This window comes from Cibotium barometz, chromosome 22, assembly GCF_041138505.1.
Source record: "Cibotium barometz isolate CiBa-2024 chromosome 22, ASM4113850v1, whole genome shotgun sequence".
NCBI classification, from domain to species: Eukaryota; Viridiplantae; Streptophyta; class Polypodiopsida; order Cyatheales; family Cibotiaceae; genus Cibotium; species Cibotium barometz.
Window position 1 is genome coordinate 21,571,650 of NC_141067.1, and position 25,028 is coordinate 21,596,677.

Sequence of the window (25,028 nt, forward strand, 5' to 3'; positions counted from 1 at the left end):
GCCTTCATAAGAGAAGTTAAAAGGGATTTCTCATAGCAAAGTGCATTGACCCAGTGCTAAGAGGAAGTGTCTTTCAAAAAAATAAAGCACCTTCATTACGTACTTGTGTTTCCTTGGTGTATATTGGAAATTGTTTTTTTTAATACCTTCAATGATGACAATGTCAAAGGTCCTCTTGCCACATCTTATAGGGCTTTAAGTAAAGCCATCAGTGCTCCAAAATCACATTGAAACAAACTTTATTGCAAAATTTTATGTTGAGGGTTTACACTTACACCACCATCATTTTCATAAGTGCTATGTACATGTTCCCCTTTAGAGTCAAAGAGCTTAACTTTTTGGCCTAGTATAAGTTCCTACCCATCCTTGCAAAAAAAAAAATGGTGGTTGTGAGTGCTTTCTTATATATATTTTGTTGGGCCATAGCGTAGCTCCTTGCCTCCCCTTTACCTTAGGCCATATATGTTAGTGTCATTTTTATACTAGGTATGTGAATCAAATCAACCTATTTTGTACGTGACTTTCCTTATACATTAGAGTTTGGCCACATGTTGTGTTGCTCGCAAAGCATTAGTATTATCACCTATACATGCAGCTATAACCATGGGGCAAATTGTGTGGGAATTTCATGATTCATCCCATATATAAAATTTTAGAAGATGCTTATATCAAAGTGCCCATACCAATACTTATATATCGAAGTGTCCATACCAATACTTTTTGTTCCAATTTCTCACAAGTAATACAAAGAAATTGGAACTGTCAAACCATACATGCAACTATAAACATGGGTAGTGCTTAGGGGCTAGACACTTAGAACTTAGATACGATCATCACACCAAGACGCAAGGGCCCAATTAGGCACAACATCTAATGAATGGGTTTCACTCAGGCACAACCATCAGGTGAACGGAGGGAGGGTGGGCACAACCATGAATATGAGACAGAGGGCTCACAACCATGAGACACAACCATCATATTATGTGCACATAATGATATGATATATGAATGATGTGTAATTTGAGGTCCCTAAGTTAGGGTAGTATGGCTTCCCGCTTCTTTCAAACCACCTTGGGAAAGTCATGGTGGTTTAAAGCCTACCGAGAAAACAGCCCAAATCACAAAAGCCCCAACTACAACAAAGATTGTGTACTGCAGTAGTAGGTAGTATATGTAATCTTTCAGGACAAGCAAGGTCAGATGTCTTCTGTTTTCTGTTTCTGAGAAAAAGAAACCCTCATGTTTTGAAAAACCCTAATCTGCTGGGAATTTAGCTCTGTTTTCTGTTTATGAGAAAACCCTAGGTTATAAAGAAACCCTCATGCTTTGAAAAACCCTAATCTGCTGGGAATTTAGCTCTGGAACCCTAACCCTCTCAGAAGCTCCATCTCGAAAGTTCGACCATGGCGACGGAGCCTGCATCAGAGGAGGCTGTGAAGGCAGGCGAGCTCCTGCTTTGCGGAAGCACAAATTGGGACGCCATAGGGCGCAAGTCTAACGAGTACCAGGGCGTAATGCTGCTCGCCCCAACCCGCCTCAGACCTCTCATGGGCGTCCCCATATCCTATGTTGCCTCCGGATCATGTGAGTTTGCATCATTCAGTCCACCCATCTTTGCGTTTGCTTGTTCTGCAAAATTTCTGCACCTAGGCTAGGGTTTTTAACTGCCTTATTTAGGTAAACTTTCATGCCATAAAATTTTTAATGCAATTCTTTGGAAAATCGCTTCCCTTTCTAGATAAATTAGGGTATTTCATACGTGTTTTTTTTCCCACTATTTTTTTCCAATTGGTAAATATGTACATGTACCAAGATGCTCAGAGAGTTTTGCGTTTTTATTTTCTTGTCAGAAGATTTTTTAAAAATAAAATAAAACTGATGACGATTTTTTAAATCACTATTTTTTTTTTGGTACCAGTAATTTACACATGACTACTTAATTGCACCCATTTTCCTAGCAGCCCTCGTTTTGTGTTCTTTATCATAGCTTTACACATCCATTAGAACTGTGTTAAAGGGCCATACATTATGCCCATGGCCTTGTAGCCCTGTTGGTGAGGGGATTGGCACTCCTGGCCAGTGCTGAGGTTCGAACCCCGCCTGCTTGCCTGCTGGACGTGATGTTGCTTATCACTGAATAGCTCAAATACTCTCAAAATAAAGGTCATACGTACCTTATTTTCATGTCATGTGTATGCCCGTTTGAACCAATTTTAGTTTGCAGTTCCTTTATTTACATGGATAGGTGTTGCTTACAGCATTCACTACAATACTACCAACCCGAGACTAGCAAGCACATACACATTTGTAAATAGCATGTCTGTTGCTGCATTTGTGAACCCCGATGAGCTAGAGACCAAGAGGTGCCATTACAGGTATGGGTTTCACGGACAGTTTGGGTTGTGAGCCCAAACAGTTGCATACGGTTGGAAGACAAGCAGTTAATTTTGAAAACCTTCAAGTGCTGCTTAAAGGCTCAAGAATAGCAGCTGTCTGTAGCTGCCTTCTTTGAACTCTGATTAGGAAAGTGTTGGGCTTTTTTTGCCCTAAGAAAAGATTATCCAATTAGTAGAAAAGAAACAATCACTTGAGTGGACTACCTCCCTCAGGAGGTAAATGTACAATATAGCATTGGCGGAGGACTTGTAATGCCACTTGACACCGTAATCCCCTGACGGATTGATAGATCCCTTAATGATCTTGGCACATCAGTGAGGTTGATAGTGAGTGACAGGAACTTAAAGTTGCTTGACACTTCAAGTAATCATGGTTGATTGAGTATAAGTTTTTATTGATTATTCTTGGTATGTCGGACAATGGGAAGGATGAATTAAGCCTTTGGTTGAATGTACATGTCCATTTGATTGGGAGATGTAAATCCCTATGATCGAATATGCCTATGATGTACTAAAAGCATATTGCTATTGGAATAGTCAAGTTATGCTTGGTATGGATTTTAGCCTAGTTTCTTAAAACTTAGAATTTAAAGGTATGTAGTTCCGTTAACTCTTTCTTGTTGGTAAATAGGGAATTTTAGCTTATGCTAGTTATTCAATTAGAGGCATCCGGGATAGAACATATTGTTAGTTTGATAGAAGCCTTCTTCGAGGAGCGCTACTTGGGATGAGAATGGTTGTGCATATTTATATAGTGAAATACTTGATAGTTTTGAGATTTTGTGAGCATGGAAGTATGTTATGTATTCCCTAGGTACAATAATTTTTACCAAATCTTGACGTGGAAATGTAATTTATCTAGGATTGATTCCGATGATTCAAGTTGATCCAACTTTGCAAGGGTATTGTCTTGAGGAAAGATTGGCAATTGCGGGTTTTACCTTTGGAACTTGTTGTGGTCGAGGATTTTGTCTTTGGTTCCACTTGAGTTGAATCACACATTGGATTTTTAGAAAATACATGCTTTGATTTAAGCTTGTGTATCATTGTTCGATTCTAGAAAGATAAGGTAGGGGTTAAATCAATGTGGGAGTTAGGTTGCTACTAGGAATTCCTAGATTCTTTTATGATAGTGTAAATGCTTGGAGAGAGGAAGTATGTTATGTAATTGAGGCTACTTCGGCGATTAATTTGTTAATTCATGGATTAGGTTGAATAATGTGTGGGTTAGGAAGTCCAAAAGATAAGTAAAAGCAGGTTGTTATAAGAGCTAAGGCTTATAAGTTAATAAAGTGACTTATAAGTTAATAATTCTATAAGTATAACTTTTATTGAAAATGCTATATAAGTGAGGGTTATGTTACGAGTGGATTGTTGTGTATTGTATTGTCATAATATGGGACTAGACCACACTCTTGACTGTCCATCCTTGATGTAGATGGTCCAACAATGGCCCCTTAAGGCAGGTCTTGGGAGCATGGGTTGACAGGTGTGGTTTGTATGGATGCAACCTTAGCCTCTATGCTCAGGGGAGATTGTGTGTTACATGGGATCTAGGGTTGGGTGGTGGGCTAGCAAGTAGAACCCTAAATTTGGATTAATCTTGTGCTTGTCCTGTGTTTAGGTGTTTTTGAAAGGATTCTTTGCGAGAATCCCGTATTTTATTATGTGAATCCTTGACAAGGAGGACAAGGTTGCGTCAGGTCTCCTTGGCGAGGTGGTTGTTTTAGGATGTTGCCTATAAGGAGTTGTGCCTACTGTCCCTCATCTAACCAGTGTTGGTGGCAAGACGACACAATGTGGCTCATCTAGTGGCACCCAAAACATTGTCTAGGTAGATAAAAAACCTCGATCCTTGATAGGAAGTGTAAGCCATCGGGTTGGGGGTGTGAATGATAGGAAACAAGCACTCAAATGTTTGGGAGACCCATTGCCCAAGCTATGGTCATTGTAATATACTTGGACGGGTGTGAACACTCTTGGGCATGTCTTAACACTTTTAACACTTCAATTAAATGGAACAACCCAAGATACAATACAAAGCTTAAAATGAAATGGCACAATAAATGTTACCACTGGGGCCAGAAAGGGCTGCCCCCCCCCCCCCCTTTTAGAATGCGCAGTGGAGATGATGACTACATCTGGGAACACACGAGCAAACGCAATGCAAAAAACAACAGCACAAGAGAGGGAGAGATAGAGGCGTGTAACTCTGCTCTATATACACAAAGAAGATCCCGTAATGATACACAATGTGGCAAGGGCTGTGGGGCCATTTTATATGGCCCCCATATAGTAGTCGGCCTGTAGCAAAGGCAGCCGACAGGCTCAGAATCTCCACGACTAGCCACATGTACTAGTCGGCCAACTGTCCTGAGTCGGCCAGCACACAACTGAGGTCGGGTACATGCAGGTACAATCGGCCAGAAGATAGAGCCTCCTGCCAGCTCAGGACTGCCATCTAAGCCATATAAAAATGGGAAAAAATATGGGGAAAAATACGGGGAGTGAGGAAAAATGAGAAAACACCTACAAGGGCGGGCACACCCACAACAAAGGCCTTGGTGTCAACATAAAGATAGGAGATGACTTCTAACACTCCCTCTCATCTCCTGGTTGTGAGACCAACCACAGGGAGTTGGGGTGCTGCTTGAGCAAATCTTGAGATAGCGACTTCGTGAAGAGGTCCACAGTACTGTCCTTCGTCGAACAGAACTCTAGCAAGATGTCATCAGCAACGATCTGTTCACGAACAAAGTGCTTTGGATGACCATGGGTTCCTCTGGTGAAAGCCCAATCCTGCAATGCAACCTTTGCAACTGCACCACCTCACAAGCAGCATCACAAGCAGCTTGGTACTCTGCCTCTGTCGACGACAGGGCAAAAGATGACTGCCTCTTACTGCTCCATAAAAGTGCTCTTGGGTCTGAAGTAGATCTCCTCGTGTTCGTATCTCCTTCCCAAACTGAGTCACTCCAACTGTGGAGTCGGACTCCATCAATCAATTCCCCTCCTGTGTAAAAGAGTCCATGATCCTTCACATGCCGTAGAAACCACAAGATATGCAATCCTGCCTCCCAAAGAGTCATCTGCAACCATGAGCTCAACTGCCTCATCAGGAAGCTCCCGTCCAATCTGGTGTCCATCAACCAAATCAATGAACCATTCTGCTTCCGAGTCAAAGAGGCATCACACTGCTCACAAGGATCAACACCTGTTACGGTGGAAAGCCAAGTGCTGGAAACCTGTTGAAGACCACGCAAGGCCTTCTGAAACCTGTTAACCACCCCCTCCGAATTCGGAACCACAAAGCCTGGAGTATGCACCTCCTTCTGCAAGTAATCAACTGCCACTTGCTTGGCTTTCCGAAAGGTCCCCGTGGAACGAACATCCTCATCTACAGGAGTTTCTTTGTCCTGAATACTACGAGACATCAAAGCATAAGTTACCTGTTTAGTTTCCTTTGACTGACGAACACAAGAACCACCAACATCAGTACTGGAAAGTTCTTGCCAACTGCTGCCATCGACTGGCAAGCTATCCACCATCTGGTCCCGGAAAGCTTGCACCTGCAGCGTATCCACACTTAAGTGGCCATTACCAGATTGCCACTCATCACAAACTTGAGGACTTGGGAGAGAGAGTGCTGAAAGCTTGTAAACTTCATTCTCCACTTCGCCTTCCCAAACCACCTAGCCTGTTGCTTTGTCCTGGAGAGCAACAAAATGCTCATCAAACTCCACTTGTACGCCAGTCTTGCAAACCTGATGCACTGACAACAGATGAAAACCAAGTGACGGAACATACAACACCTGGGAGGAATGCTTCCCCCCTCTGCCATCGAGAACTATCTCCAACCTGCCCTCACTGTGAACTGGGATAGTGGATGTATCCCCAGTAAGAATGTGACCAGAATACCTGCAGAGATCCTGTAAATCTGAACGGGAAGGAGTCATGTGCCTGGAAGCACCATTGTCTAGAATCCACTCCCGAGTATCCGTTGCGGAGAATCCTCCAACCTCCTCCTTGTCGGAAGAAAATGGAACATCGGTGTCCATCACCTCCAGGTGCACAAAAGCTGGAGTCTTCATGATTGCTCTTGAGGAATCTTCACCCTTCTCGGTCTTTCGCTTGGGACACTGCCTCCAATAGTGGCCTTTCTCGCCACAATCATTACAGGTCCTCTCTGCCTTTAGTTTCTCGTGGTCACCGACAGACTTCTTCTCAGAAGACTTCTCCGATGAAGCCTTGCCTTTGCCCGTGTTACGGCCTTTCAACCGTTGGCCAGTTAAGGCCCCCGAACCTCCACCCTGAGGAGGGTTCGTGAATCGTTTCTCGTAGTCCAAGACCATGGGCACAAGCTCCTCCCACGTGATGGTGCTGAGCCTGCCACTGGTAATCAAAGACGAGTAAAATGTTGAGTACTGAGAGGGCAAATGTGATAGCAACGTTATGGCCATGTCCTCTGACGATATCTCCTTCCCAGTTTGAAGAACTTCCTGTCGAAGAGCTTGCAGCTTGTCATATGCTCCCGCATCGTCAACGACTTTGGAGGGCTCATAATCTGCATCTACACTTCCAAGGAAATCCTCTTTATGGGCGATACCCTGTTGTAAAGAGAAGCCAAATGCTGCCATATACCTCTGGCTAGTGACATATGCTTTACATGATTGATTACCTGCGGTGTGCAGTTGAGGAAGATAAACGAACGGACCTTGGCATTGACACGATCCCACATCTGTGCCTGTGCCTCACGGCCCTTTCGGATCGATGGTAACTCCCCTTCCGCTACCTCCGGCCGTGGAACCCCAACAACGATGAAATTAGCGAGGTCGTAAGACTCCATAACAGATTCCATCATAACCTTCCATATGCCGTAGTTGTTCCTGTCCAACTGACGGTCCGCTGGGAATGTGGGGAGTGTAGGGATCTTCACATGCCTCTCGGCCATTTCTAACAGATCTGCCATTGCGGGGATGTACTCTGAAAAAGGGTGGGTGGGCGGGAACAAAGAAGAACTTACACCTGCAAGTGGCTGTCGAGCAAATCAGCCCGCCGTCCTCTTGCTTCTCCTCTTCCCAAACAGTCCCGTACAGTCCACCAATCAGCAACACAACAGTCCCCCTCTTGCTCACACAAATCCCAAGAAGAATCAAGAGCATAGGGCTCTGATACCATGTCAGAATGTGCAGCGGAGATGATGACCAAATCTGGGAACACACGAGCAAACGCAATGCAGAAAACAACAGCACAAGAGAGGGAGAGATAGAGGCGTGTAACTCTGCTCTATATACACAAAGAAGATCCCGTAATGATACACAATGTGGCAAGGGCTGTGGGGCCATTTTATATGGCCCCCATACAACAGTCGGCCTGCAGCATAGGCAGCCGACAGGCTCAGAGTCTCTACGACCAGCCACATGTACCAGTCGGCCAACTGTCCTGAGTCGGCCAGCACACAATTGAGGTTGGGTACATGCAGGTACAGTCGGCCAGCACACAACTGAGGTCGGGTACATGCAGGTACAGTCGGCTAGAAGATAGAGCCTCCTGCCAGCTCAGGACTGCCATCCAAGCCACATAAAAATGGGAAAAAATATGGGGAAAAATACGGGGAGTGAGGAAAAATGAGAAAACACCTACAAGGGCGGGCACACCCACAACAAAGGCCATGGTGTCAACATAAAGACAGGAGATGACGTCTAACACCCCCTCCCCCTCTTTCCCCCCCCTTCTTCAATATTGATGTTTGATGTATATTATTGGATTATTTTATTTTGTACAAATTCCATGGGCTTTCCAAGTAGATTTTTCATGAGCAAATTGTTTGAAAAAATGCTGCCAAACAAAGTGTGTTGGAACTTGGTGTAGATTATCGGAGTAAAATCTCTGTTGTAGATGAATAATGCTAGATAATCCTCACCTTCCTGTGGATGGGAGAACGCGTCACTGGACCATGCATAACATTGGAGGTCCCGTACTATCGTGCGGCTTTCTCAACCATGGTGATTGGAAAGTTGGTTCTCCGTAGTTCTAGTAGTGGAGGTCACTCCCGTGCACGAATAAGCACAACAATGGGAGTGAATGTTGAATTTGAAAAGCATCATCAATAGCTACACTCCATGGGCACCAAATAGGCACCATGGATATCAAATATGCAGAGAAATCAACGTATAGGAGTGCCAAGGGGAAGCCCGGGGGGATGTCACCAATTGGCCGACCATTTGGTCCATTCCTAGTTTTTGCGTCTCGTTCACTTGAGGCCAGGCCGGTGTCTCGTGTGAAGAGGCCAGTATTTTTGCTGACATGGACGGGAGCCAGACTGGTGCCACCCGTGTGTTAGCAGGATGGTGTCGTATGGACGGGAGCCAGATCAGTGCCACCCGTGTATGACCTGGACTGTGTTCGATCCATGGGACTGTCATGCCATGGAAGAGCCAGTATTCGTGCCGTGTTTTACCTATGGGACTGTCACACCATAGGGAAACTCGTGCCTGGAACTGTGTCTTACCTATGGGACTGTCACTCCATAGGAAGACCAGGTTTTTATGTTTTTATGTCGTGCCAGTTTTGTGCCGACAGATATTTTTGTACTTGTTCCATGAACGGGAGATATGTCCATGTTACTATTTGCACATGCACACATATTTTGCATGTTTGAAACTGTTTTCGCATGACATGTATTTGTGTGTTTGCCTGCCTGATGTGTTACTTACTGAGCGGGGACGCCTGCCAGTGAGTCGTGAAGTTTGCCCTGTATTCTGACAAGTTTCAGTGCATGTGAACAGGTGGTAAGTATATGGTACATGTTGTTTTAATGTTTTATATTCTAACCCTTTGATTTATAAGGTTAGGGGTTCACACTTATTTAAAAGTGGGCACCCCCTTTGGGCACCCACTTTGGGGCCAAGGTGGGGAGCCCCACTTTTAAGTGAGTGTGGGGGTGGGCATGGTCACCTACCCCCACTAATCCCCCACATGCATGCGTGGGTATCACTAAGGTTAACTCCACCTTTATTTTATTAAAAAGAAGGGCTCTCTTCAAGCGTGGCATGCATCGCTTCTTGCGTTTGTCCATCACCCATCGCTTCCTTCTTACGTAGACAACCGGCGACTAGCACTCCGGCTCCACTCAGGCTGCGCATGCCACCTCCAGTGGGCTGCGTTTCTGCATACGGCCAGCAGGCAGTGTTCATCAGCAGCAACAGGCGGCCTTTCTCCTTAGACTGCGCTCCGTCCCCCATACAGGTTGTGCAGGCTACGCTGCTGCTCTTCACAGGTGGCTGAGTGCTCTTTGCTGCTGGCTGCGCCTGCTTCTACAGGTGGCTGAGAGTTATTACAGGCAGCTGTTTACTCCACGCTGCACTCTCCCAGGCGGCTGGCTGTACTGTACACCTGGCGGCTGCTTCACCATCCATACAAGAGGCTGCCATCTCTCCCTTTACCACTGCACGTAATCTGTCCCCAGGCGGCTGGCAGCATTAGCACTACAGGCGGCTGCCATCTTTCTCTGCACTGCTGCGCATACACCCTTCAAGGCGGCTGCTGTGTACCTGCTTACAACGTACAACCTCTGGCGGCTCAAGTTGCGCCTACCCATAGCAGGCGGCTGTGCCCTTTGTGGTGGAACTTGTCTGGTGATTCTACACGAGGCAACTATTACTTCAACAAGGGTGGTTTCATCCTCAGCGAACCACAAGTATTGGTTTCCTATCAACCATCTAAAAGTAAGTGAATTTCAGATTTGAGTAAAGTATTATATGTTTAAATCTGATAAAAGATTCATCCCGCTCGGCCAACACCCGTTCAGTGCCGGGTTGTCCAAGCTGTATTGGCGAACCTCGGTCCAAAGGTGCTGAGATCGGGAGAGCCAGGCGTTAGTACGAGAGCGCCTGTTTGTGCGTGGTCTCGGAACACTAGTGAGGTGCTCTCCGCGGAGTCCAGTGAAAGCACAGGACCGCAGAGATTGGACCACACTAGTGGTCGTTCAGCTTCTACATCGAAATTCGAGCCTATTTGTTTGGTACTGTTTTCATATGTACATGGACATTATCTGGTTCTCAGAACCCATGGAGCATTGTATTCATTAAATACTCCCAATAAATATATCATATATTGAGGGGGGGGTCGGCCCGTTCCGGCCCCAGTGCTGGTGTCCATCTTTCCATTTCATTTCATTTAAATTTCAAGTTGTTTTAAGTTGTCCATTTCATATTTGTGGTTTTAAAGTTGTGCTATTAAGCGTGTGGGTGCCCAACGGAGTCTTTTCCACTTGACGGGATCGGTTTCAGCTACCCCGTTGGATAAGGGGAAAAGAAAAAGAGAGGACCATGAGCCTCATGCCAGGAAGCTCAAGGAGTTTAAAGCAGGTGATAAATCTGTCAAATTTGATGTCTTTCATGGTGAACATGATGCTTCTAAGGTGCTAGCGTTTGTGGCACAGTTCGACATTGCTTTTAGCGATGAGGATTTCACAGAAAAATCAAAGGTGCGCCATGCTAGCATGTTTCTAAAAGGGACTACTGCCCATTGGTGGATCACTGAAAAGATCACCAAGGATCCCATCTCTACTTGGAAGGAATTCAAAGATAGATTTTATGCTCAGTTCTTGCCACCCAACGCGGAGCAAACTCTCACTCAAAAGTGGGACAGGCTGGAGCAAAAAGACAATGAGAGTGTGCAACAGTATGTTAACAAATTTTGGAAAGTGTTGCTGGAAGTGACTCCCTTCATGCTAATCTCTGAGGATGAAAGAAAGAGGAAGTTTCGTTCTGGATTGCAACCAGCATATAGATCGGGTATTGAATTGCACCCAAAACATACGTTGCAACAACTCACAGCTTCTGCCCTTGCTACGGAGCAATTGGTGCTCAAGATCAAGCAGGATCAAGGAGGTTCCAAGGGGAAGGACAAGGCTGTCCCAAATCAGCAAAAGGGTGGACAGCCACCTAAAAAGAACTTCCGGGAGCCTTACAAGGGTGGTAAAGCTGAAAATAACACATCTAAAGAACAGGGCCCAAGGAAGAACAAATTTGGATTAACCCCGGAGCAAAGAGAGCAATATGCTAAGGATGGAAAATGCTTTTCTTGTGGTAGCAAAGACCACATGTTTCGGCAATGCCCAGATCGCAAATCAAAGCACGAGGACAAGCACACCAAAGCTAATGTACATGCAGTTCCTGATGTGCAAGGTAATACAGGTCATGATGCTAAAGAGAGAATGGTTTGCAAGGCTTGGGGGCAAATCAAGGATCAGCCCGCACTCTTTATGTTTGATGACTGTGCAACTGACAATTTCATCTCTATGCAAATGGCAGCTGCTTTGGGTATTGAGGTTGAAAACATGGGACCCCAGATTGAAGCCGAAGCTGCATTTATTGGTAAAGAGGTGCAGGTTACCCCTTTGATTGGGAAGTTGCGCATCCATATACAGGGCTATCTTGATAATGAGCATTTCTTAGTTGCTCCACTGAACGGATGTGATGTATTGTTGGGCAAGCCGTGGCATCATAGGCTTGAGCCCCGCAAAGACTACAAGTCCAATATGATTTCTTTTATGCATAAAGGCCGCATGCATTTTATTGATGCTGGCAAAGAAGGGGATTCCATCCGAGTTGTATCACACATCCAAATTAATAAAGCAATGAAAAAGAGTCTTTCAGCGTACTTGGTTTTTGTGCGTGATAGTCTTGTGCCAAATCATCAAAATGTGGATGCTATGTCTAATGATAGGCTGAATTTTCTTAATGCATTCAAAGACTGTTTTGCTGACTCATTGCCAGGTGAATTACCTCCCCAAAGGCCCGAAGATCATTGTATAGATCTTGTGCCAGGTAGTTCTCCTCCTAACAAACCTGCATACCGAGTGAGTGCTGCACAACAAGAAGAAATTATGAAGCAGGTAAACGAGCTTTTAGAGAAAGGTTTGGTTCAGCCCAGTTCCTCACCTTACTGCTCTCCTGTGCTTCTAGTTCAAAAGGAGGACGGATCATTCCGTATGTGTGTGGACTATAGAGCTTTGAACAAGCTTACCATCAAGAACAGATTTCCTATTCCACGTATTGATGATATCTTGGATAAGCTTGATGGCTCAGCTTGCTTTAGCAGACTTGATTTGAAGAGTGGTTATCACCAGATACGCGTGGTGCCACAAGATGTCCATAAGACTGCATTCAGGACAGCCTTCGGATTATATGAATTCTTGGTAATGCCTTTTGGTCTCACCAATGCTCCTGCTACTTTTAATCGTATGATGGATAGGATATTCCGACCCCATCGCAAGTTTACAGGAGTCTTCTTTGATGATATCTTGGTTTTCTCCAAGAATGAGCAGGAACACAGAACTCATTTGGTCACAGTGTTCAAAGAGTTGCGGAAGCATAAACTTTTCGTCAATACCAAGAAAAGTGAGTTTTTCCTTTCAAAGATTCATTATCTGGAACATATTGTATCCAAGGATGGAGTTACAATGGATCTTGCAAAGATAGAGACTATTCGGAATTGGCCCGAATTGCAAAACGTACATCAAGTACGTAGTTTTCTGGGATTATGTTCGTACTACAGGCGTTTCATAAGGCATTTCGCCATGATTGCCACTCCTCTACATGATCTCACGAAGAAGAAAACTGCTTTCAAATGGACTTCAAAGGAACAGGATGCTTTCTTGCAGCTCAAGCATGCGATCATATGTGGTCCAGTATTGATTGTTCCTGATTTGCACAAGTCATTCGTGGTTGAATGTGATGCTTGTGGTGATTGCATAGGAGCTGTCCTAAATCAAGAAGGGCATGCAGTTACATACGAGAGCCGTCGTTTGCATGATGCTGAGCTTCATATAGATATCTATGAGAAAGAGCTCTTGGCTGTAATTCACGCCTTAAAGATTTGGAAACACTACCTACTTGGGGCTGAATTTGTAGTCAAGACAGATCATCAAAGCTTGAGATACTTTCTATCTCAAACCAAGCTTTCAGAGAAGCAGATGAGAATGGCAAATTTTCTTTCCATGTTTCATTTTCAGATTGTGCATACTCCAGGAAAGAAAAATGTGGTGGCCGTAGCCCTGTCTGCATGGGCTCCATGGGCCGTCATAGAAGCTTCATGGGGCACGGTGGCATGTGCTCCACGAACTCGAAGCTCAGATGCATGTGACTTACCTGCATATGGCATGGTCTCTCCATGAGACAACTCAGAAGTCAAAATTTTTCTGGAAGTAGACCTGTCACCATGAGATACATATCTTGCATGCATGTGACTTTCGTGCCCTCCATGAGCACTGGCATACATATATCTGTCAGGCTTAGTGCCTTGGGGAGAGGATGCATGTCGAGAGGTGACAGTCACCTCTTCCTTTTGCATAAAAGATTTCAGCCTCTGGGATGCGGGATCTCCATGCTTCAAACGAGGTGGATTTCTGAAAATCAGCTCTCCGTCATCCCCCTCTTTGATATCACCTTTGCGAAGGAGATAGGCAAGTGCCAACTCCCTTGGTTTCTTGCCCACTTCACGAGCCATTGATTCAAAGGTTACATCAACCATAGCATCAGCCTTCCTGGCTTCAATAGCACTTTGTAGATGAGGATCTTCATGCAAAAACTTCAATTCTTGCTCTTGAGCCTGCAAAAGTTTTCTCATATGTTCCATTTCAACCCTCATAGCTTCAGGCTCTTGTTCAAGCATAACTGTCTTTCCTGGAGACAGTTGACCCTTGGATTCACTATCCATAACCCTTTCAAGGGGCTTGTGCCTACCACGCAGGGCATCAGACCCACGAGAAGCACTAGATGGACCCCTCGAATTTGGTACTTCCAAAGGGTTGCCTTGGCTGTCCATTGTGTTTTAAGTTTGCTAAAAGCGGGATGTCCAGTACACAGGTTCGTTTCCCCACTAGGAAGAGGGAAACAACCGTGCTCTGATACCAATGAAACCGATCCCGTCAAGTGGGAAAGACTCCGTTGGGCACCCACACGCTTAATAGCACAACTTTAAAACCACAAATATGAAATGGACAACTTAAAACAACTTGTGCGGTCCTGTGCTTTCACTGGACTCCGCGGAGAGCGCCTCACTGGTGTTCCGAGACCACGCACAAACAGGCGCTCTCGTACTAACGCCTGGCTCTCCCGATCTCAGCACCTTTGGACCGAGGTTCGCCAATACAGCTTGGACAACCCGGCACTGAACGGGTGTTGGCCGAGCGGGATGAATCTTTTATCAGATTTAAACATATAATACTTTACTCAAATCTGAAATTCACTTACTTTTAGATGGTTGATAGGAAACCAATACTTGTGGTTCGTTGAGGATGAAACCACCCTTGTTGAAGTAATAGTTGCCTCGTGTAGAATCACCAGACAAGTTCCACCACAAAGGGCACAGCCGCCTGCTATGGGTAGGCGCAACTTGAGCCGCCAGAGGTTGTACGTTGTAAGCAGGTACACAGCAGCCGCCTTGAAGGGTGTATGCGCAGCAGTGCAGAGAAAGATGGCAGCCGCCTGTAGTGCTAATGCTGCCAGCCGCCTGGGGACAGATTACGTGCAGTGGTAAAGGGAGAGATGGCAGCCTCTTGTATGGATGGTGAAGCAGCCGCCAGGTGTACAGTACAGCCAGCCGCCTGGGAGAGTGCAGCGTGGAGTAAACAGCTGCCTGTAATAACTCTCAGCCACCTGTAGAAGCAGGCGCAGCCAGCAGCAAAGAGCACTCAGCCACCTGTGAAGAGCAGCAGTGTAGCCTGCACAACCTGTATGGGGGACGGAGCGCAGTCTAAGGAGAAAGGCCGCCTGTTGCTGCTGATGAACACTGCCTGCTGGCCGTATGCAGAAACGCAGCCCACTGGAGGTGGCATGCGCAGCCTGAGTGGAGCCGGAGTGCTAGTCGCCGGTTGTCTACGTAAGAAGGAAGCGATGGGTGATGGACAAACGCAAGAAGCGATGCATGCCACGCTTGAAGAGAGCCCTTCTTTTTAATAAAATAAAGGTGGAGTTAACCTTAGTGATACCCACGCATGCATGTGGGGGATTAGTGGGGGTAGGTGACCATGCCCACCCCCACACACTTAAAAGTGGGGCTCCCCACCTTGGCCCCAAAGTGGGTGCCCAAAGGGGGTGCCCACTTTTAAATAAGTGTGAACCCCTAACCTTATAAATCAAAGGGTTAGAATATAAAACATTAAAACAACATGTACCATATACTTACCACCTGTTCACATGCACTGAAACTTGTCAGAATACAGGGCAAACTTCACGACTCACTGACAGGCGTCCCCGCTCAGTAAGTAACACGTCAGGTAGGCAAACACACAAATACATGTAATGCGAAAACAGTTTCAAACATGCAAAATATGTGTGCATGTGCAAATAGTAACATGGACATATCTCCCGTTCATGGAACAAGTACAAAAATATCTGTCGGCACAAAACTACAAAAGATAGTTGACTAGCTTCCTGAGAAGAGAATCATGAGTCTTGTGGGTGGTTGGGTCCATGCATCGACTGTGGGTCACTTGGTAGCTTGAAACCGACCTCTGGTAGAAACCAAAGTGCGGTAGACTAGTAGTCACCCAATCCAATTGTAGTCCAGCTAATAAACAAATAGACAGGAGCTAGAGTGCTCCAAAACAAGAAAGAGAACGACACCTGTTGGCCCCAAAGCTTGGCGCCCCTTTCGGTATTTCTTTATTCAATTTCAATGGAAAAGATTTAGATGATTACAACATGGCCATTCATGGCTCGTATGTCTGCAAGTCCAATGTGCCAATCCTCAGGACCTCTTAGCATAGAGGTTACACAGCCTTGTGTCCCAAGAACACCGTACTGTTATCTCCTCTAATCTGCTAAGTTTGTACATCCATGAGGCCTTAGATATGCATTTGACTGAACCATGCACATAGCCATAAACTCAGCCATGAAAACAGTCCACAAACTCATCCAAATCAGCCCACAATCTTGTCTTGTTTCCACCCTCTGAAATGCCAAACCCTTCCTCTCACAAAGGGCTAGAGAGAACCACTCTAGAACAATCTTGAGCCAGTGAAAAGAGAGACTCCATATGACATCACCTGCAGTCCCACTTGCGCACAAAGAGAGAGAGAAACTTACAGTCTTTATGTCGCTTTCCACAAGAGAGAAAAGACAGGAGGAAAAGCTCCGTACTGTCTTGTCTTCTTGTCTTGCAGCCGGGAGAGAGAGAAAACCAGTGAGAATCTGTAGGCGCCTGCATGCTCTGCAGCCAGCCACCCAGTTCTTCAAGAGCTAAAGAGAGAGAGAGAAAGAAAGAAGACCTGTATCTCTGTCCTGTAGCACAGCACAGCAGCCAGTCTGTGTGATCTCCCTCCTGAAACCAGCCCTAAAATCTGCGCTGCCTGCCTACAGTCCCTCCAAAAAGCAAGCATAAGAGAGGCGCAGCCCTGCAGCCTGCTGTGTGCGTTTCAGCCAGTCTGTGTGATCTCCCTCCTGAAACCAGCCCTAAAATCTGCGCTGCCTGCCTACAGTCCCTCCAAAAAGCAAGCATAAGAGAGGCGCAGCCCTGCAGCCTGCTGTGTGCGTTTCTTTTTCAGAAAATCCCTCTTCCAACCTGCGCTGCCCGCCAGCCTCCTCAAGGATGAAGGCGCCTCAGCGTAATTCTGCAGTCCCAAGAGAGGGAGAATAAACTCCACGCCTGTAGCTCTTGCCCGACTGCCCTCCTTTCCCCAAAAGCGAGAGAGAGAGAGAGAGAGAGAGAGAGAGAGAGAGAGAGAGAGAGAGAGAGAGAGAGATATTAACGTCTACGAGACGGCCTATGAGACAAAAAATAATACAACTGTGTTCTTCCGGTCATTGGAAGAAAAGAAACAAAAGAAAAAGTGTGCATGTGTCTGGAGACAACCATGAATCATCATGGATCGGTGGAGCCCATATACAAACGATATAAGGGGGGTGGGGATGTGGATGGAGTGCTAAGGCAAGATGCATCTCTATATGCTGAAGGGGTAGTACAAGCATGCTATGCAGATCTATGTCTAACTCCATCCAGTGCCATAAGAGGGATATAAGATATCATACATCGCCGATGCTGAGGCTGTGAATGGCATGAACATGTACCCTGAGTCTGAATGAAAGCGAGCTAGCCTCTCCTGTGTCTCCATCTGGTGTCTCATTCGGATAGCTGCTATCTCTCGGTGACGGAGTCGGGGTGCTCTATGTCCAGTCTGTCTAGGTCTCCTCCTGGCTCTCAATTCCTCTGCTCTCTGTGCGGTCACCCCACGTGGTACATCAGCTGGCACTGGCATAGCTCTCTGGAAGAAATCTGAGCTGGGACTGTCTCCCACCCCTAGTGGGAGCGGGTGTCTAGAGGAGTCTCTCTCGAGAACTATGAAGCTCTAGTAGTAGTCTGCCAAGCTGTCGCTGGTTCGAGGCCTCCATCATCTGATGTAGTGAAGAGTGCTCCTCAAACAATCCTGCATATCTATCTCTGACCCCCTGGTGAGCTCTACATCTACATACAAAGTGATCCTCAGTCTCCACCTCCTCGCGGCACAATCTGCATATCCGCTCAGCTCTAGGAACGCGTGCCGCTCTCCCAGCCTCTATCTCTAGCTGATGTGATGAGACTCGTAGTTGTCCAATAGCAACGCGAGAGCTGTGTGGCATGTATACATCTATGTACCGTGGTCGATGTATAAACCCATCCCCTGAGATGCTCAGGGGATGGGCGTGTACTCCAAAAGTGGAGTACACGCCCCCCCCATGAGAGAGAGGCGTGTACTCCAAAAGTGGAGTACCCCCTCCCATAATTATCTTAGGGGCCCTTAAAGTTATTAAAACTTTCCTAGGGAGCACTTATGGTTTTTAAAACCTACCTAGGGGCCACCCAAGGTTATAAACCTTATGAACTTTAATCCCTTGGTCCCCCTTCACACTTGGGGTTGTCCACACATGTTACCTTTTTGTCCAGCCACCCAAGTATGAATCTTAAAATTTTTATCTTGCTCACTGACCACCATGCGGACGCTTATGCTGCACCCATTTCACAGGGTCATGACATAGCCAGTCCCACACATTTGGCATACTTTCCTTAAGTGTGTGTGGGTGCCTACGGGGTGCCCAATTTGGGTGTCTAGGTGCCCAAGTTGGGTGTCCACACCTCCCTCTACGCATGAGGAGGGGTGCTCTCTATAGATTGGGATTGGGGCCCTTTATTAAATTGGCCCCCTCGGTTTTAATGATGTGTGACCTTATAAAGTCATGAAACATTACATTAGAATAAAACACATGTTCAGGCATTACTTACCACTTGTTTATATGCCACGAACCACGTCAGAAGACATGGCTCAGTTCATGGATGGGCCGTGGATGTCCCTTGCTTGTGAACTGGACACGTGTAGTAGGCGGTTATACGAAAATGTTCACACACACATTTTCGTATACGAACTGGATACGTTTAGTAGGCGGTTATACGAAAATGTTCACACAAGCACAATTTCAAACATGCAAACATGTGTGCACGTGCTACTTCCCATGGAAAAATCTCCCTTTCATGGAACTTGTAAAACACATGTAATTTCAAGCACAAGTTTGGGTGGTTTGGGCCATGCACCAACCATGGGCCACTTGGCAACCAATCCCACACATTTGTCATACTTGTGTTAATTGTGTGGGTACTCGAGGGGTGCCCAAGTTGGGTGTCCACACCTCCCTCTGCACACATGAGAAGGAGGCACTTTATTAATTGGGTCCCTCGGTTTTAATGATGTGATCTTATAAAGGTATAAAATCTTACATTAGAATAGAATAAGTGTTTAGGCATTACTTGCCACTGTTCACATGCCACAAACTGTCACTATTTGGTTGCCCAAGTGGTCTTCCCCTATTTCGTGCTAAGGTATGGGAGACCAGGGAGCTTCGTGTTGGCCGTACTGAGGCTAGGCCTCGTGCCACCTACGGGAGGCTAGGCCTTGTGTCACCTGTAGTGTTGCCAGGACGTGGAATCCTTTGTCAGGGATCCTAGTTTAGGCGTCTTATTGAGCCAGTTTTGTGCTCGGGAAAAGACCAGCTATTTACAGGCTCTAAGAACCAGAGATATATCCAGTGCATAATGCATATGCAATGCATCTTTGCTTGCTTAAAATTGATTTCATGTGACAACCTACTATGACTTGTCCATATCATGGGCAAGGAATGCCCACTTGTGAACTGTGCGAATGCCCTATGTTCTGACATGGTTTGTGGCATGTGAATAGGTGGTAGGTATTTATTTAAACCTTTGTATATTTCTCTAAGACTTTATAACCTTAGCAGTTCACATTCTTCTAAGTTTGGCATTGGCCATTGGTCAATACACGGGGCCCAAGGACCAAGGTATGGCTTGTCCAAGCCTTGGGCACCCTCTTAACCCATTAAAACCCATTCGTGGGGCTCTTTAATGAGGGGGCACCTTATAGCCCACCTTCATTAAAGGGGGTGCCACATGTCCTATAGACAAACAATGGATCCCTTTCTCATCTCTTCCATCAACCTCTCCCACGATTGCTTTCTCTCATCCTATCTCACTTTTGGTAGTTGGTGTATCGTTCCCAACCTCTCCTTCTACAAGTCGACTCTCTCACAGGTGTTCCACTTTGCGGCTGTGCTCTACTTGATTGTGTATTTGCAAGTACTTGCTCTAGCCGCCTACACCTTGCTATACCCGATCGTGTACTTGTTGAAACCCTGACTGTACTTAAAAGCACATGTTGAAACTCTATTGTATCTCCAAGTACAAGCTGAAACCCTGATTGTACTTGCAAGTACATATTGAAAACTCTATTGTTTGGCAAGTATATATTGAAAATCCTATTGTACTTGCAAGTACTTGTTGAATATCATCGTGCACAAGGTCGCATCTTCACGTATGTCATAGTTACCAGGGGATGGGGACGGGGACGGGGACGGGGACGGCTAAAGGTAGGAACGGGGACGGGGGGTGGGGGCGGCACTCAAAATTGTTAATTTTAGAGGAGTAAAGAATCAAGATTAATCAATCAATAACAACAAGCTTTCTAACTCCAAAAGTTATGAATCATGATGCACATTATATTTAAAATTAAATTACGCTACGAGGTGCAAGAGTCAAGAGTCAAGACTTGCAAAGTTGGAAAAGAAAGACTTTAAAGTTGATAACATTAAATAGATATACTCAAAAGATGTTGGGGCCTAGGCGATACAAAATATAAGTCACTTGCTCTCATACTCTGTGCTCCCAGTAAGAGAGGTGCTAGCCTCATGATCATGAGTGCATGAAGTGTGGATGGGGGTTGCGTCATCCGATGAAGGCTCATGATGAGAACCATCTGTCCCACCCTCCTGTGCAATAGTTGTAGCTGCCTCCTCTTGTTCCATCTCCCACTGTGTAAAAGTATCGGCATTGCATCTTGCACTCTTGCCAAGCATGCGCAAGTTTGCGCTAATGAAGACAAGATCATTAGCTCTTTCCACCCCAAGCCGATTTCTTTTCTTTGATGAAATGTGACTCTAGGAGGACCATAATTGCTCTAGGCAAGAAGAGCTAACGGACTGGCTCAAGATCCAAATCGCCAACTGTTGTAGCTCTGGTCCATCTGATCCGAAGTCCTCCCACCATAATGCTGCACCAACCTTGAATCTGTCCTGTTGCGCATCTGCACATCCATATGAGCCTTGAAATGCCCTGTAATTAGAGAGTTGGTCTCTAATTTTGTGCTTGATTTCTGCATCCGGCGTGAGGCGATCCAAGATGAGTCTCCAACCGTTGCTCACCTCTTTATCACCCTCCTGCCCTTTTCCTTGAAATTCTGGGTCCACCATAAAAGCAGCTGCATGTAAAGGAGAGGAATATGAGCTCCATCTCGCCACACAAAGCGAGTGGATCTCCTCATATCTATCTACGTCTGGCTCAAGCTTCTCAAGACTCTCTATCATCTGGTCCATGGCTTCATATACTTTGCCGATGCATGGCTGCATAGCATCAACAATCCTGAGCAAGTGGACAATGGGATGCACCATGGCGTCAGTGCGCTTGAGGTCCTCCCAAAAATCAGCATCGTCGACCTTTTTCTTGCATGAAATCCCTACCTGTGTACGTGCAAAAGATGAGGAGCAAAACTCATCACTGATGAATAGTTGCCGCACGGCACCCTGACAATCCTTCAAACGATGCAACATAAGAAAGTTGTATGCAAAGCGAGTGTCCGAGTACTTGAGAAGGACCTTTGTGGACCTCTTCCCAAACTCGGATCGAAGGTATGTGTGATTGTTGATGAAGGTCATAATTGCACATGCATCATCAATCACCGATTCAATCCATGACAATTTCCCAATATCTTTCAAAAGATTATTGAGACAATGTCCCATGCAAAAAGAGACGGTGATTTGAGGATACATACTCTCAAGAATAGCTCCCGCTGTCCTATTTGTCGCCTCACCATCCGTGACGAAACCGATCACACATTCGGGGCCGATAATCTCGACAGCACTACTCCACTCAGCAGCAAGTACATCCGCACTCTTTCCCGTCCCTGAAGCATCATGTGAGGAGACAAAGTACATCTCTTCCCGTGAGTATGCCACAAGGCCATGGATAGACCTTTTCCGCGTGTCACTCCATCCGTCTGCAATCAAAGAGACTCCATTGCGAGCCCATTGTCTCTTTGTGTTTGCCGCTGCTTGCTCAACAAGGCGTTTCTCCTTGTCAAGCATAGTGGTCCGCAAGGTTTCGGTGTGAAGTGAGGACCGTACTCGCCAATCTTCTTCACCATCGTTTTGAAGTAGTCGGACCTATTTATTATTAAAAAAAAAAAGAGGGTAAGTAATTAGAATGGCAAAATGGTGACCCGTGAATCGTGACTCGTGAGACATGATGATGAAATCATGTGAGTGAAATACGTACCGTGCCACACGAAAAGCAATGTGGTCATGAAAAAAGAAGTGGGCCACCGCGGCATCAACCTCCTCCTCCTTTTTGGCATCCCAACTCCCCTCAAGAGTACTTTGCCGACGAGAGAGAGAGGGTGGACTAGGTTGCGGCATTGAGAAGGCGGCTTGTGTGAAGCCTCGAGTAGTGCCACGAGGAGGACGTGGTAGAGGGGTAGATGAAGATGCACCACCACCCGATGTAGAACCTGATGTTTGGGTTGGAGTGACATAAGTGTTGGGATCCACTCCACGCACCCTTTGGCTTGCACTCAAAGCTTGATGGGCGGCAAGCTTTGCAAGAAGCTCCTTTCTTATCTCCGGTGTGACCCGCTCACAAAATTTCACCTCATGACCGGGCTCATGCAACAAATGGGCCCTCACCCTATTGGCCCCACCCACATGCTTATATAGGCAAAGCTTGCATGTCCATGGACGTGCACCCCCCGCATGAGCAGGAGGCTCGAAGTTGACCTGATCCCACCATGACCACCCATCTGTTTTACTCCTACCGCCCGCACGAGAAGAGGATGCCATGAATAGTTAGTAACTTAGTAGTAGTCTAGTAGAAGAGGGTGGAGAGAGCTTAGAGGGTAGAGTAGGAGAAGAGGTAGAGGGAAGATTGAAGTAGTCTAGTAGAAGAGGGTGGAGAGAGCTTAGAGGGTAGAGTAGGAGAAGAGGTAGAGGGAAGATTGAAGTAGTCTAGTGGGAGAGGGTGGAGAGGAAGGTGGTGGAGTAGGAGAGGGAGATAGTGGAGAGGAAAGCTTGAGTAGGAGAGGGAGATGGTGGAGAGGAACTCAAGTCTTGGAAGTTGGAAGGCTTGAGTAGAAGAGGAGTAGCTTGCAGCCCATTATATAGCATATGGCAGCTCTCTCTCTCTCTCTCTCTCTCAAACTCTCAAACGGCCAGTCGCCAACGGCTAGTAGCCGTTACCCGAAAAAAAAAACGGCTGGAATTTGTAGCCGTTGCGCCCTTGCAGACGTCCCCCCGTCCCCCGGGTGGGGACGCCTGTCCCCTCGTCACGTCCCGTCCGTTCCATCCCCCAGGCCGTCCCGCCGCCGTTACGCAACTGCCGTTAGTCGGGACGGCGTTCCCACGTCCCACGTGGGCTTCCCGCCGTCCCCCTGTCACTATGACGTACGTACCTTATGATAAGGTATGTTTTAGTGTACGGTATTGTACCGTACGATACGGATCTGTACGTGGCAGTTTTTGGCCCAAGATCCTCCCATAGTTACCTAATTTTCACCGCCCATAGGCGCTTATTTATCCACCCGTAGGCGATGCTGTTGAGGAAGCACCAAGGGGGGTTTTGAACCCAAGACCTCTTGGTCCTAGGCAAACACCTTCACCACTTGAGCTATACCTCATTGGCCGTATGTGGCAGTTTTTAAAAACATTTTGGGCCAAAAAAACTTTGGGCCGGCCGCCGTTGCCGATTTTAGCCATCTCCACACGTTGGGGACACCCAAGGAGGTGAGGATACATGCACTTTCTTGTTGAACTTATGTGTGTTTTATCGCACGATCCGTACATACTCTTGGTACTAACAACTTAACAGCAAGAGATGATGATGATGTGGTGCCAGCCGTTGCGGTCACCGTCATTGCAAAGCCAGAGTATGATAGCGAAGGAATCATGTTGACAGATGGAGATCTTCATCTTCTTCATCATCTGATGGTGATGAAGTGGCTATAGTTTGAGGGACAAGAGTCACACCGAAATGTGATTGCAACTAGCGTTTGAAAATCAACTGCACAAGTGAATTTTTTAATTCTTTTTTTTTTCCTTATCCGAATAACCAAGATCAGATGTAGCTGGTTTTTCGTGAAATCTATTGAAGTGGAGCGTATAATCCCGAACTCCATGTGTTCATGGCAAGCGCAAAGCGTTTGCCGCGCCGGTGGTGTTTGAGGTGAATAGCCGCCTTGCCGGCGATTGAGGCAAATGATCTAGTGTGTGTGAATTGAAGTATACACGGAGAGGGAATAGTAGGACTTAGCTATTTAATTGCTCCGCCAATAATTTACGAGACTTATTCGGGCTACTTTCCCTTCTTGTTCTTGGGAAGGCTATTTCATTATTATAGGGAAGTTTCAGATAATTATGGTGACATTCAAGGAATACCGCGACATTGGGTTTTTCATACTCAACCTCTGAATAATGTGGGTAGTAATAGTCCTAGACGATGAAAAGAAAAAAGAGAAGTTTTTTTTTTCTTTCATGATACTTTTCAGGTATCCAATAACCTTTATGACCAAAAAGATAATAGGAAGAATCTTTATGAATAGAGGCCCCGCAGCGGTCAATGGGTTCTCGAACTAGATCCCTTTGACATAGATCGCTTAATATGAAAAGGAACTCCTTAACAAAATCAAACCACACATACTTGAGGGTATCAAGGAGTAAAAGCTATTGAGTAAAGAGGTATAGAAAAATCTGGCTAACTATCAAGTGACATTATTTCATTGACTACTTTTTTCTGCTAACGGCCAACGAAAGAACTGCCATAAATATCAAGAACAGACCTTGTGTTCTTTGCCAACTCAAGTCCCTCTAATGCTTTATAAGGCATTTTCTTGAAATCTATCTTAGCCGACGAAACGAAGCCGTATATCCTTTGTCCCCTAGCTAAAAGGCTGAATCTCTTCACCAAAAGGCAAAGCTCTGATACCACTGTAACATGCGGAAGCTTAAGGACAGGATTATACTTTGATAATGAATTTTCAGC

General features: G+C 46.0%; 1 protein-coding gene across 1 annotated transcript in view; it reads left to right on the forward strand.

The window, feature by feature from the left end:
- Positions 1 to 1,031: 1,031 nt before the first annotated feature.
- LOC147626396 (Regulator of chromosome condensation (RCC1) family protein) overlaps positions 1,032 to 25,028 on the forward strand; it is a 43,132-nt gene continuing 19,135 nt past the window's right edge. The window contains exon 1 of the mRNA XM_086816503.1: positions 1,032 to 1,584. Coding sequence (XP_086672629.1) covers positions 1,404 to 1,584 — 181 coding nt within the window. The 5' untranslated portion in view covers positions 1,032 to 1,403. The remainder of the gene's footprint in view (positions 1,585 to 25,028) is intronic.